At 46.2% G+C, this 15,118-nt stretch overlaps 1 protein-coding gene across 1 annotated transcript in view; it reads left to right on the top strand.

The window, feature by feature from the left end:
* Positions 1-15,118, top strand: part of SOS2 (SOS Ras/Rho guanine nucleotide exchange factor 2) — a 187,243-nt gene that overhangs the window by 61,175 nt on the left and 110,950 nt on the right. The window contains exon 2 of the mRNA XM_077467601.1: positions 11,639-11,764. Within this exon, the coding sequence (XP_077323727.1) occupies positions 11,639-11,764 (126 nt within the window). The remainder of the gene's footprint in view (positions 1-11,638; positions 11,765-15,118) is intronic.

Raw genomic sequence — 15,118 nt, forward strand, 5'->3', positions numbered from 1 at the left:
CCTTAAGGCCGGGTTCACACTGCTGCGGGGGGAGATCCGGATGTGATTCGCACCGCAAATCACATCCGATCTCCGTAGCGATGCGAGTTCAGCCATACAGATAGTATGGCTGAATTCGCATCGCTCCCGCAGCAAACTCGCACGGGACCCTTTTTTTGGTCCGCAACAGAATCGGATCGCATGGGGGTTCACACCATGCGATCCGATTCCTGTGCGAGTCGGCAGATCGCACTGCGATATGCGAACGGATCTGGGGGTGTCATTAACATATCATTGACACTCCCAGCCGTCCGCATAGGGCAGTGTGAACTGCCGGCGGGAGTAATGCGATGCGGGAAAACACCCCGGATTCGCGGCGTTCCCGCATCGCAGCGGTGTGAACCCGGCCTAATGCATAGAATGCATTAAAGTGGGGTGCCCCCTAAAAAAAAAAAAAAAAAAAAAGAATTAAAAGTCAGAAACTACAAATACTGTAGCTGCTGACTTTTAATAATTGGACACTTACCTGTCCCAGTCGGCAAGTGGTGCTTTTTCCTACACTTTTTGGCCGCTAGCAGGGCGCTTTTAACCTCAAAGGTAAAAAAAAAAACTCCCATGTTGCAGCACTTCTGAGGCCCTTTTCAGGGGCTTTGGAATTGCTGCCCATTCGTTGCAATGAGCGGGGGGCCATTTAGGGAGAGTTGTACACGGCACTCCCAAAACTGCCCAAAGATACTACTTGCAGGACTTTTTCTAACGTCCCGCAAGTGCAGCGCCCGGGTGTGAAAGCACCCATTGCAATGAATGAGAGGCAGTTATCGGGATACTTTACAGGCGCTATTTCTAGCGCTAAAACGCCTGAGTGTGAAAGATCTCTTACAGTGGTTGTAAACCCTTACAACACACTTTGACCTACAGATAAACCTAGATTAAGGCTTACCTGTAGGTCCAAGAAATATCTCCTAAACCTACACGGTTTAGAAGATATTTACAAAAAGACAGCCATTGCTGTCTACGGTGCATGCGCCGTAGACAGCGGTGCGCAGGCGCACTGGGGCAGGCCGCAGATTGCGGCGATATGCCGCTCGTGTCGGCTCCCGTGCGCATGCGCGGGAGTGACGTCATCGCGGCTCCGGCGAATCACCGCGCTGGAACAGCGAGACCTGGAAGTCGCTCCGGGATACATGGCAGTGGCGAGGAGGAAGACGGAGGACCGCTTCAGGGGGCTTCGTCGTACTCAGGTAAGTTATTCATAATGAGCTAGTATGCTATGCATACTAGCTCATTATGCCTTTGCCATAGGCTCGGTTCACACAGGGGGCGACACGAGGCGACACGACTTGCCGTGCCGCGACCTGACAAGTCGCCCCCGTTCTGTACTACGGAACCGTTCTAAGAGGAGCGACTCGAGTCGCTCCGACTTAGAAAAAAGGTTCCTGTACTACTTTTGGGCGACCTCGGGCGACTTGCATTGACTTCTATACAGAAGTCATTTGCAAGTCGCCGCTGAGGTCGCGGCAGGTCGCGGCGCGGCAAGTCGTGTCACCTCGTGTCGCCCCCTGTGTGAACCGAGCCTTACAGGGTGCGTTTTTTTTATTATTTTTTTTTTTTATATTGCTTTTACTTCCTCTTTAATAGTATCAGAATAATAAAATCGCTCCCTCAATGCAAGGCGATTGTTCTTTTTTTAAAAAATAAAAATAGTACGAAAGCTATAAATATAAATGTGTTTTTTTTTTTTTTTTTGGTGCCGCTAATCTCTGACAGCAGCGATAGGCTGGACAATGCTGGACCGTTCTCATAGTAATGGTAATTTCTGCAAGCTGTCACTTTTACTGAGATGAGCAGGAATCCATTAATGCCCCGGAGTGCTGGGAAAATGAGCTGCAGCCATGGAGAGGGGCTCAGATTACAAGCTATTCTGGTCTCTAGGAATCGCACAAAGCGCTTAAGAGCTGCTGGAGGAAAGACGACGCACAGTGCAGACTGCCTGCTGCTCAATGCCAAACATATGTTGCATTTTAAGCTGTGTGTGTATATTATATATACTGTACCTGAGTGTATGACAAAAAATAAATCTACTCCAAGGAACACAACAGTCTTTTTTTTTTTTTTTTTTTGTTTTTTTTTCTTTGTTTTTTTTTTTTTTGTTGTTTTTCTTCGTCATTTGCATTATTGAAAGGGAGGATTTTTTTTTATTTATCAGCAGCTGAAACTGTTTCCATACTGTAAGCTGCAGCATCTGCATCTCTTTAGACGTGGACGATCCTTAGAAAATGCCCACACAAAAATGAAACCCCCTATAGGCTTCATTCACATTATTATTATTATTATTATTATTATTATTATTATTACTATTACTATTATTATTACTATTACTATTATTATTATTACTATTATTATTATACAGGATTTATATTGTGCCAACAGTTTGCACAGCATTTTACAATAAGTGGGCAGACAGTACAATTACAATACAATTCAATACAGGAGGAATCGCAGTGCCCTCCCCGCTCGTTAGAGCTTACATGACATGCACATCTAAAGTAGCTGTTTATTTTAGGTACTTTATCGTTTCATACACTATATTGTCAAAAGTATTGTGACACCTGCCTTTACACGCACGTGAACTTTAATTGCATCTTAGTCCGTAGGGTTCACTATGGAGTTGGCCCACCTTTTGCAGCTATAACGGCCTCAGCTCTTCTGGGAAGGCCGTCCACAAGGATGGGAATGTTTGCGCATTTGTGGAGGAGAAGGCCATTTCATCCCAAAGGTGTTCTATCGGGTTGAGGGCAGGAGTCTGTGCAGGCCAGTCAAGTTCCTCCACCCCAAACTCGCTCATCCATGTCTTTATGGACCTTGCTTTGTGCACCGGTGTGAAGTCATGTTGGAATAGGAAGGGGCCGTCCCCAAACTATTCCCACAAAGTTGGGAGCATGAAATTGTCCAAAATGTCTTAGTATGCTGAGGTTTTAAGAATTCCCTTCACTGGAACTAAGGGGCCAAGCCCAACCCCTGAGGGACAACCCCACATCATAACCCCGCTGCCACAAAATGATTTGGACCAGTGCACAAAGCAAGGTCCATAAAGACATGGATGAGCGAGTTTGTGGTGGAGCAACTTGATTGGCCTGTACAGAGTCCTGAATTAGAGTAGAGACTGTGAGCCAGGCCTTCTCATCCTCATCAGTGCCCTGGCCTCACAAATGCACTTCTGGAAGAATGGTCAAACATTCCCATAGACACCCTCCTAATCCTTGTGGACGGCCTTCCCAGGAGAGTTGAAGCTGTTAAAGCTGCAAAGGGTGGGCCCAATCAATATTGAACCCTACAGACTAATGCCGCGTACACACGGCCGGAATTTCTGATGGAAACAGTCCGATGGGAGCTTTTCATCGGATTTTCCAACCGTGTGTATGCCCATCGGTCTTTTTCTGTTGGCGTCTCCAATGGTCTTTAGAATTGAGAGCCTGTTCTTAATTTTTCTGAAGGAAACCAATTCCATCGGATTTTCCCGTCGTGTGTATGCAATTCCGACACACAAATTTCCGACGCATCGCTCGGAAACAATTCGGCGCATGCTCAGAAGCATTAAACTTCCCTTTTTTTATAGTGCCGTTGAACGTGTTGTATGCCGCGGTGTTATTGACCGTCGTAATTTTGGTGTGACCATGTGTAGGCAAGACGGTTTGAGCAAAATTCTGTCGGCATTCCGACGGGAAAACCATCAAGAGCTTTTTCCGAGGAGAATTCCGATCGTGTGTACGCGGCATTAGTCCGAGATACCATTAAAGTTCACGGCTTAGGAGATATTCACCCTGCATGCAGCTGCTGATGTCTGCGGCGCATTTGCAGTGAAGGTCCGTCGTATCTTGCTGGAACGGAGGACTCCTGCATGCATGCGCGGGAGTGACGTAGTCTTGGCTCTGGCCACTCACAGCGCCTGGAGGCTATCAGACACCTCGGCGCTGACCAGGTTGGGCTGCGGGAGCTTCGTTCTAAGGTAAGTATTTCATAATGTGTGTAGGGCTGCAACTAACGATTATTTTCATAATCGATTAGTTGGCCGATTTTATTGTTTCGCTTAATCGATTAATAACCTTACAAAAAAAAGTGGGTCAAATTGACGCTCATTTTCAACCACAGTGATGGGAACATTTAGAAACAATAGAAAACTTCTTAGTCAAAGGAATTTTCAGACAGTGGTTGTGGTTTTTGTTCAGAAATGACATTCATTTTAAAAACAAGTGAAAATTTCGAACAAAATTCTTTCATTCAGCGAATGTACGAAGATTTTTCGTCTGAATAATTCTCATCTGAAAATCGATCGGTGAGGCCAGCATAAGGCTCGGTATGCAGTTTGCTTTTGATCTGTTTCTGCAGTGCCTTTTTGCTGTGCGTTTTTGATTTTTGCGCACGTGATTTTACTGCAATTTGCATTTTTTTGCTTTTTTTTTTTTGGGCAGATTAAAAAACACAAATTGCTGCAAAAACGCATTATATGCTTTTCTGCAGCTTCTCCATTGAAGTATATTGAACCAATAAAGCACCGTTTTGTATTAAAAGTCCCCGACCCTTTCAGATGTGAACGTGTCCCATAGGAAACCATGTGAATGAACTGTAGTGCATTTCTGCAAAAAGCACCAATAAAAACACAGATGTGAACCAGGCCTAAGACGTTTAGTAACATAATGGGGTTAAAAAAACTAAAATGAGCCCTTGAGTCTGAGTTCACACTGCTGCGGCTATGAGAACCGGATGTGATTCGCGCTGCAGTGCAAATCACATCCGATCTCTGTGCGATGCGATTTCAGCCATACAGATAGTATTGGCTGAATTCGCATCGCACCCGCCTCAAACTCGCACCGGACCCTTTTTTTGGTCCGCAGCAGAATCAGATCGCATTGGGTGTTCACACCATGCGATCCGATTCCTGTCCGAGTTTGCAGATCGCACTGCGATATGCGAACTGATCTGGGGGTGTCATTAACGTTTCACTGACACTCCCAGCAGTCCGCATAGGGCAGTGTGAACTGCCGGCGGGAGGCATGCGATGCGGGAACCTGCATCGCTCCAATGTGAACCCAGCCTTATAGTAGAAAAAAGCAGATAATCACTACTGTGAGGGGATCATTTTTTTACTGTAGAACAGTGAAAGTAATTTACAGTAGCGTTTATTTGCTCTTTTTGTATTATAATGGGCTCATTTTAGTTTTAGTTTTTTTAACCCCATTTTGTTACTGGCCGATTAATCGATTATGAAAATAGTAATCGATTGATCGACAACTAATTGACTATGAAATTAATCGATTCAGCCCTAAATATGTGTGTGTGTGTCTTGCAGATTAATTTTTTTCCCTCTTTGTCTTCAGCGGTTTACTATCGCTTTTAAAGCTTATCTGAGAGTTCAGAAAAAAAAAAAAGTGGGTGGAAAGCTGAAGTTACACTCTTCAGAGCTCAGTGAGGAGAGCTCTGGGAGCTGATTGGAGGGAAGGGACACCCCCCTCCACACAGCACAAAGGAACAGAGCTGAGGCTGTCGATATGGAACTGCCTCCCCCTGTCACCATTTTTCTCTTGGTGTCAGGAACACTTGTCGGAAGTGATTCATGCTGATAGCAGAGGAAAGAAGGAGCAGACAGAAATGACACTTTATGCTACAAACAGAGACAAGTACACACTATAGAAGGATATGCTTTGTTCATATTTCGTGTCTGAGGTTTACAACCACTTTGAAGTCATCCTCCCTCCCTAACTTCTTTTTTTTCCTTTAAAATATGGATCAGGATGTGCGTGAAAAATGTGCAAGTCACAAGACAAACGTTTTCTCAGGTGAACGATCCTGTAATTACTCAGGCACTGAAAATATGCCCTAGTTTGCCTTTAAAGAATGTGTCTTGGTTGGAGTTGGTAAGTCTCGACATTCTCACATACTGGACACACCTTGTTCTGGCGAGCGTGCACCCACATACTGGTTTGGCTTGTTAATCAAGTCCTCCTCTTCATCGATTTGTCCCTTTTCTTCTTCTTCTTTTTTTTTTTTTTTTTATGCTTATTATCAAAGCCTCGGGCAACAAGGCTGTCTGTAACGCAAAGGGCTGCGCCAACTGGGTCTGCTTGGCAGGACGTGGTTTTTTTTTTTTATGTTCCCTACCGGCAGCAGCCCGTGGCCAGGAGGTTCCCCCTCCGCAAAGACCTTTCGGCTACCTGGAATTTTTCATCGGCCTTCCTCTGGATTGGGTGACAGGGCAGCGCAGGTTTACGCACGTTGTAATACGCTGACAACCCTAATCAAAAATGTGGGGTTGAGATGCGAGCTCTGTGCTTTTTTTTTTTTTTTTTTTTTTTTTTTTTTTTATTATTATTATTATTTTTTTCTATTTTCTTTTTTCTTTTTTAAATGTATGAACCAGAGTAGCAGATGTTCCCGGCCTAGGAACAATGAAGGAAAACCTGATAAGACGGTCGTGCAGATTTCCGAAGGACGTTGCCATTTCAAAGATAAACTGAAATATGTGTTGAATTAGTGCGATGACGAACGATCGGCATGAGCACGGCACATGTAATAGGAAAAAAATAAATAAAAAAAATTCAAGACGAGCTGACAGCAAGTAGGAGTGTGGAAAATACGAAGGTGACGCGAAGAGGGAATTGTTCTTGTATATTGACATTGTTTTGTCATAATAAACACTTTTAAAGCTGAAGTAATCATGATTGCGTGTTTCACATCTTCAACGCACATGTACGCTTCAGGGAAAGGAAGTCGTTTATTAAAAAGGCACATTATTTTTTTTTTATTTTTTTTATTGTTTTATTACGGTTCTCCTGGGCTCATTTTATGATTCAGACCATATTTGATAAAGATCTAACTAGACATCTTCATTTAAAGTGGATCTCTAGCCAAAACATATATTTTTTTTTTTATATAAGATGAAAGAATGGAGCTTTTTCAATCTGATAGCCACTACTACTTACTCTGATTTCACTGCATACTGTGAGCTTCTCACAGTGTGCATTAGAATCTGCAGTAAGTTAGTATGCCTTGTTTCCTGGCTGGTGGACATCCAGGATTTAGCAGCGTCCTCCTTAAAGCGGTACTCCACCCTGAAGTGGAAGTTCCGCTCATCTGATCCCTCCCCCCCCCCCTCTCCAGTGCCACAATCGGCACCTTTCAGGGGGGAGGGGGGTGCAGTTACCTGGATAATCCAGGTATCTGCAGCCACTTCCGGGACAAGACCGCCGCAGATGCGCCCCCCCCCCCCGTTGTGTTCTGGGAAACACACAGTTCCCAGGACACAGCGGGGACCAGCATAGACGCGTATCGCGACTCACACATGCGCAGTAGGGAACCGGGCAGTGAAGCCGCAATGCTTCACTTCCCGATTCCCTGACAGAGGATGGCGGCGGGGGCAGCAGAGAGACAAGCGATCGCTCGTCATCTGCCGCCGACATCGCTGGACCCTGGGACAGGTAAGTGTGAATTTATTAAAAGTCAGAAGCTGCAATATTTGTAGCTGCTGGCTTTTAATATTTTTTTTTAAAAGGTGCAGAACTGCATTAAAGTAGTTCTAAAGGCTCAAGGTTTTTCTACCATAATGCATTCTATGCATTAAAGTGATAACTAAAGTTTCAATTTTTTTTTAAAATAACAAACATGTCATACTTCCCCCCACTGCGCCATTTGTTTTGCACAGAGTGGCCCCGATCACCATCTTCTGGGGTCCCTTGGCGGCTCTCGCAGCTCCTCCACGCATTAGATGACCCCCCTAGGAGAAGCGTTCTCCCGGGGGGGGGGGGGGGGTTATCTTGCGGGCACACTCCCGAGTCCATCATTTTGGCGTCCATATCTGCCGATTTCAGGACTCTGCTCCGCTCCCCGGCGGCTGCGTTATTTGATTTGATTTGATTGACAGCAGATGGAGCCAATGGCTGCACTTCCATCAATCTATCCAATGAAGAACCGAAAATCCCGGGCAGAGAGACAGCGCGTCCCCAGTGTGGGACATTCCGGGGCTCAGGTGAGTAAAACTGGGGGGGGCTGGGGGTCACTGACAGAAGTTTTTTCACTTTCATGCATTAAGCTGAAAAAAACATGAGGGTTTACCACCCCTTTTAAGGTAAAAGACCGTCTGGGTGCAGCTCTCCCAGCCCCCCTTTATACCTCCCTTAGCTGCATCTCGATCCAGCGATGTGCATGAAAGCAACGGCTCTCAAACGTCTCTCTATCCTCATTGGCTCACGTAGCAGTGGGAGCCGTTGGCTCCTTCTGCTGTCAATCACAGCCAATGAGTAGAGAGCAGGGGGGAGGGCCGAGCCACACTCTGTGTGTGAATGGACACATAGCGTGTGGGAGTGTTCCTATAGCAAGGGGGGGGGGGGTGGGGGAATCCAGGACCACCGACGAGGGACCCAAAAAGAAGACGATCGGGCTGCTCTGTGCAAAAACATTACACAGAGCAGGCAAGTATAACATGTTTGTTATTTTTACAAAAAATAATGTTTTTCCTAGCTGGCCATACATGGTTCAGTCATTTGTTTTTTTTGTTTTTTGTTTTTTTGCTTAGCCAGGCTGGATGGAAAGATTGGCTGATCACCTGATAACTGTAATTGCCTGTCCCAGTGGTCACATGATCGGGCGCCAGTCCTGCCAGCCAGCGATCGCAGCTATATTTAACAGCTCAGTCTCCTTACTGGGAGCGTGCAGTGAGTGTGCTCCTAAGCCAAAGTTTCTCAATCTTTTTTTTCAGTCAAGGCACCCTTTAAAATTATGGACAGTCTCGAGGCACCCCATTCTAAGACCCCTTTCACACTGGGGCAGTTTTCAGGTGCTTTAGCGCTGGAAATAGCCTCTGCTAAGCACCTGAAAATCGCCTCCCATTCATGCCAGTGTGACTTTTCACACTGGGGCGGTGCGCCTGCGGGGCATTCGGAAAAGTCCTGCAAGCAGCATCTTTGGGGTGGGTTAGGAGTGCTGTATTTAGTGTATCCACATACGTAGGACACCCAACGTTTAGCCGGGTTCACACTAGGGATAGACCAATATCGTTTTTTCAGCGCTGATAGCCGATAACAGGTGCCGATATTCTGTACGTTTACATTTTTGAAAAAAACACAATTCTTCACAAATCTGGTATAAACTGAACATGGGGTGTCACTTGCAATCCAAATGCAGCTTGTCACACGCCACTGTAACCTGCCACCCATATGAGGCTTGCCACCGTCACCTGCCACCCAGATGCAACGTGTCTCTTGCCACTGTCGCCTGCCACCCATATGCAGCTTGTCGTCTGCCACCCATATGCAGCTTGTCGCCTGCCACCCATATGCAGCTTGTCGCCTGCCACCCATATGCAGCTTGTCGCCTGCCACCCATATGCAGCTTGTCGCCTGCCACCCATATGCGGCTTGTCGCCTGCCACCCATACGCGGCTTGTCGCCTGCCACCCATACGTGGCTTGTCGCCTGCCACCCATACGCGGCTTGTCGCCTGGCGCCCATACGCAGACTGTCGCCTGGCGCCCATACGCAGACTGTCGCCTGGCGCCCATACGCAGACTGTCGCCTGGCGCCCATACGCAGACTGTCGCCTGGCGCCTGCCACCCATATGCCGCATATCACTACTTACACTACTTCTGGCAGCATCCAAGTGGGTAAACTTCCACATGCGGGCGGCAGTGAGAGTTGACATAACTACCTTACTGCTCGCCCACAGCTGCAGCGCTGTCAAGAGCAGCATTTGTGGCCCTGCTGTAGGGGTGAAACATCTCTGATGTGAGGCGGGCAGTGAGAGATGATGTCATCTCTGCTGCCTGCCACGCCGCTGATAGAGCAGCTTTCACGGCCCAGGGGCCCCCCGCTAAAAAATGGTACATACAGGAGCAGATTGGCAGAGACTGCGGCGAGCGCCGACTGGGGACAGGGGCAGGTCTGACCAGTATCGGTAAAAAAAAAATTGAATATCGTCCCTTCCAAAGCAAATACACTTGTACTGACTAGTATTCCAGTGTTTCTCTTCTTCCTCAGTTTTTCTTCCTCAGTTTTTCTTCCTCACTCAGCTAATGTGACCCCAGCGCTGATGGAGAGGGGCAGAGGAGAATCAAACAAGGATGCTTTATAGACATCAGACATCCTCCTTATCAACTGATGATGCTATTGGTTGTTGTGATGCTGGTGGCTAGAAGGTCATAATGGTGCACAATGAAAACCTGTGGCCCTGTGTAACTAAAAGGCAGAAAAAATGGCACCCTCTGGCTTGTATACAATTTTTAGGCATTTTTGCTAAGGCACCCCTGAAGAAACCTCAAGGCTCCCTGGTTGAAAAAAGGCTGCTCTAAGCTCAGCGTGGGTGTTAAAGCTGTGTTAGGCGGTTGTAAAGAGGCTCATTTTAATCCTTCTGCTGCTAGCATTAGTAAATAGATAGGAACGTATATATCATATGTACTTGTTTTAAGTTTCTTCAGTTACTTCCTGGTTTCTTGCTCTGGGCAAATGTCGTCATACATCCCAGGATTCTTCAGGAGGAGAAGGAGGTTCTCCGCTAAGCACGTCCTCCTGCGTGCATGCTTGGGCTAAGAGTAGATGGATTCCAGGAAGTAAATGCTACACAAATCATCTACCCTTACTCAAGATGGCCACAGCTAGAAATACTACCCTGTTTCCCCGAAAATAAGACTTGCCGTGATTTTTGTTGATGGCTGCTATATATATAATCCCTACCCCTCCTCCCCCCCAAATAAGCCCTACCCTGTTTCCCTAAAAATAAGCCCTACCCTGAAAATAAGACCTACATGGACTTTAAATAGGGCTCATTTGGGGGGGTAGGGCTTATATTGCAGCCATCACCGACAATCACGCTAGGTTTTATTTTTGGGGAAACGGGGTAGGGAAATGGTTTTTCAAGGTGATTTCTCCAACAAAATAAAGACATGGATGGATTGGGGGAGGTTGCTTTGAATATTAAAGCGGTTCTCCACCCTAAAGTGGAAGTTCCCCTAATCTGATCCCTCCCCCCCCTCCGGTGCCACAATCGGCACCTTTCAGGGGGAAGGGGGGTGCATTTACCTGGATAATCCAGGTATCTGCACCCACTTCCGGGACAGACCGCCGCAGATGCCCCACCCCCCATCCCGTTGTGTTCTGGGAAACACACAGTTCCCAGGACACAGCGGGGACCAGCAGAGACGCGCAGCGCGACTCACGCATGTGCAGTAGGGAACCTGCCCGATTCCCTGACAGAGGATGGCGGCGGGGGCAGCAGAGAGGCGAGCGATCGCTCGTCATCTGCCGCCGACATCGCTGGAACCTGGGACAGGTAAGTGTCAATTTATTAAAAGTCAGCAGCTGCAATATTTGTAGCTGCTGGCTTAATATTTTTTTTTTTTTTAAGGTGCAGAACCGCTTTAAAAACAATTTAAATAGTGTTTTTGGTTTGTGGTGCTCAGATGCAGTAAAAAAATCCTCTTTAAGATGTCCAGAAAACATTTTGATTGGCAGCAGAAGTCCGGTACCAGCTCTAATATCATTTTCTCTGGTTGCATTCCTTCTATACAATAATCAAAAGTATCAGAATGAATCATGTTTGAAAAATAAAAAAAAAAGATTACCGGCCCCGGTTTGGTCATAATAAAATTTTAATAGAGTTTCAATTCTATTTCAGGTCCTGCAACAAGTCCACCCCACACTGTCTGCTAAAGAGGACTCCTTGTACTACATTGAAGAACTCATCCTGCAGCTCCTTAATAAGCTTTGTATTGCCCAGCCAAGGACAGTTCAGGATGTGGAGGTAAGATGCCCGGGTATAGAGCTCTTCCCATCCGCAGCAGACGCTGTGTGTAGAATAACAAACTATATTCTATTATAGGTTGAATGAATCTGTTTTTGTAGATTTGAAGACAGTGAATGTCCATAGTCCCTACATGTCCATAGTCCCTACATGTCCATAGTCCCTACATGTCCATAGTAGGGAAAAGTGAGATGATTTTATCCCAGTATCTATCTTGCCCTACAGTCATGATATGAATGGCTGTTGCAAATGGCTAAAGTTAAAGAGGAAGTAAACCCTGATGAGTTTACTTCCTCTTTCTTTCCCTGCAAAGGTAAAGCATAATGGACTACTATGCATCACATCGCATCGCATAGTAGTCCATTATGTGTCACTTACGTGACACAGGAGCCAGCGAAGTCACCGCTGTCCCCTGTAGTCCGGCGCATCCATCTTCTCGGTGGGTCTCGCCGCTCCGTCGCTGTCATTCGGCTTAGCCGCGATGACTTCACTCCCGCGCATGCGCACGGGAGCCGCCACTCGCGGCATATCGCTGTTGACAGTGGCGCGCTCAGTGCGCCTGCGCGCCGCTGTCTACGGCGCATGCGCCGTAGACAGCGGTGCCTGCGTTTTGGCAAATATCTCCTAAACCGTGTAGGTTTAGGAGATATTTCTTGGACCTACAGGTAAGCCTTAATCTAGGCTTACCTGTAGGTCAAAGTTGGTTGTAAGGGTTTACAACCACTTTTAAAAAGGTTGTAAAGCTTTGTGCTTTTTCACCTTAATGCATCCTATGCAGTAGGGTGAAAAAACACTTTGCACTCTCCATCCCATCCCCCTTACCGGCGGATATTGCTGCTGACTGTATCACACGGGAGTGCGGCCCACAAGCTAACCCCCTTCGGAGAGCGCTTCCCGGGGGGGGGGGGGGGGAGGTTAGCTCTTGCGGGGAGGAGCCCAGACAGCCGCCGAGGGACCCCAGCAGACGAGGATTGGGGCCACTGTGTGCAAAACGAACTGCACAGTAGAGGTAAGTATGTTTGTTATTTAAAAAAAAAAAAAAAAAAAGGTGTTGCGATTTAAAAAAATATAAAAAATAAAAGTCAGTAGCTACAAATAATACAGCTGCTGAGTTTTAATAATCGGACACTTACCTGTCCCAGGGCCACAACGATGCGGTGGATTGAAGCCCCGCTCATCTCCCCCCTCCGTTCGGCGGCTCCTGCATTGTAACTGTGGGCGCCTGGCTGTGGCTTTACAGCTGGGCACCCACTGCGCATGCACGAGCGGCACCGCACGCTCATCTGGGACCTGACGCGTGTCCCAGATGATTGACGAGGAGGGAGGGGGCAGAGCTGTGCCCTTCCTGTGCTGCGGGGATGTGATTTCACAAGCCCAGGCACTGAAGGAGGCAGACTACGAGGGACCCCCTAGCAACAGCCATTTAGAGGTGAGTAAAAAAAAAATCAAATTTTTTTTTTTTTTTGTGGTGCTACTCTTTAAAGAGGAAGTAAATCCTGATGATCTTACTTCCTCTTTGATTCCCTGCAAAGGTAAAGCATAATGGACTACTATGCATCACATCGCATCGCATAGTAGTCCATTATGTGTCACTTACCTGACACAGGAGCCAGCGAAGTCACCGCTGTCCCCTGTAGTCCGGAGCGTCCATCTTCTCGGTGGGTCCCGCTGCTCCGGCGCTGTCATACGGCGAAGCCGCAATGACGTCACTCCCGCGAATGCGCATGGGAGCCACCACTCACGGCATATCGCCGTTGACAGCGGCGTGCTCAGGTGCCTGTCTTTCGGCAAATATCTCCTAAACTGTGTAGGTTTAGGAGAGATTTCTTGGACCTACAGGTAAGCCTTAATCTAGACTTACCTGTAGGTCAAAGTTGGTTGTAAGGGTTTACAACCACTTTAACGATCAGATTATCGACCGATCTATCCGAAAGCGATTTTTATCATCCGATAATCAGAACGTGTGTACACGAGGCATATGGCTCAGTTCACACTCGCCCGACTCCCTATTTTTTTTTTTTTTTTAACGTTTGATGTGACTTTTTATACTTTTGTGGCATTGAAATCGGATTAAAGTAGTGCAGGAACCTTTTCTGAAGTCAGACAGACTTGTTTAGTATCAGTTGGGACGGGTTCTCAACTCCTGTCCTCAGGACCCACTAACAGGCCAGATTTTAAGTATAACCTCGAGGAGACTAGACAGACAGACTAGAATACTGCAATCACTGAGCAGCAAATGACATATTCAGTTACCTTGTAAACCTGGCCTGTTAGTGGGTCCTGAGGACAAGGAGTTGAGAACTGTTGAGTTAAGACCAGGGGCGGGCAGTGAGGTGAGTGGCTGGTGAGGCTCTGGCTAGTATTAGAGCCACATACACACAGGTTACATACGCCACGAACATTAAAGTAAGAGCAATAATTCTAGCACTAGGCCTCCTCTGTAACTCTAAACATGTAACCTGTAAATATTTTTAAAGCGTCGCCTATGGAGATTTTTACGTACTGAAGTTTGTCGCCATTCTTTGAGCGTGCGCAATTGTTGTGTGACATATCTATTTACTTAGTGTAACACCATCTTTCACATTATAAAAAATCGGGCTAACTTTAATGTGTTTTTTTTTTTTTTTTGTATTTTTTTATGTATTTTCCCGCAAAAGAATAAAAATAAAATGTGTTTGAAAAATTGTTGCGCAAATACCGTGTAACATAAGTTGTATCATTCACCATTTTATTCCCTAGGGTGTCTGCTAAAACAATATATATGATATTTGGTTCTGAGTAATTTTGTAGAAGTGTCAGAATTGGCCTGGGTGGCAAGGGGTTAATCGCCATAAGTAATATACAAATAATTATTATATATTGTTAGGTAAAATTTCTATATTTTCAGAAACTGTACTCAAGCAGGTGGCTTAACGGACAAATAACTGAAGTTTGAAGTTAGAACTTCCAACCAGCAATTTCACAGTAAATAGATAAAACAATTATTATCTTATAACATATAGCAGGGCCGTTTTTAAGGCAGGGCAAAAGGGGCAGCTGCCCTGGGCCCTGTCATTGTTGTGGAGCCCAAAGCAGCTGCCTCATACTTGCTAACTATCTCAGTTTAAATTCCCTTGTCTCTTGCTGTGTCCCAATATCTCAGTGTGAAGTGCTGCTACTAATGCTGCCCAGCTCTGCCCTATTGTTGTGTACAGATGACTCACCTGCAGACCTGTGTTTACATGTAAATAACAGACATTCATATGTAAATAGCAGAAGCTTTCATATGTAAATAGCTGCATAAATATGTAAATAAAGGCGGCATCCATATGTATAGCATGACCCCTGAAGTGAGGAGATGTTGTGCTGTAACCT

This window comes from Lithobates pipiens, unplaced genomic scaffold (assembly GCF_037356315.1).
Source record: "Lithobates pipiens isolate NorthernLeopardFrog02 unplaced genomic scaffold, aLitPip1_a1.2 Scaffold_57, whole genome shotgun sequence".
Taxonomy (NCBI): domain Eukaryota; kingdom Metazoa; phylum Chordata; class Amphibia; order Anura; family Ranidae; genus Lithobates; species Lithobates pipiens.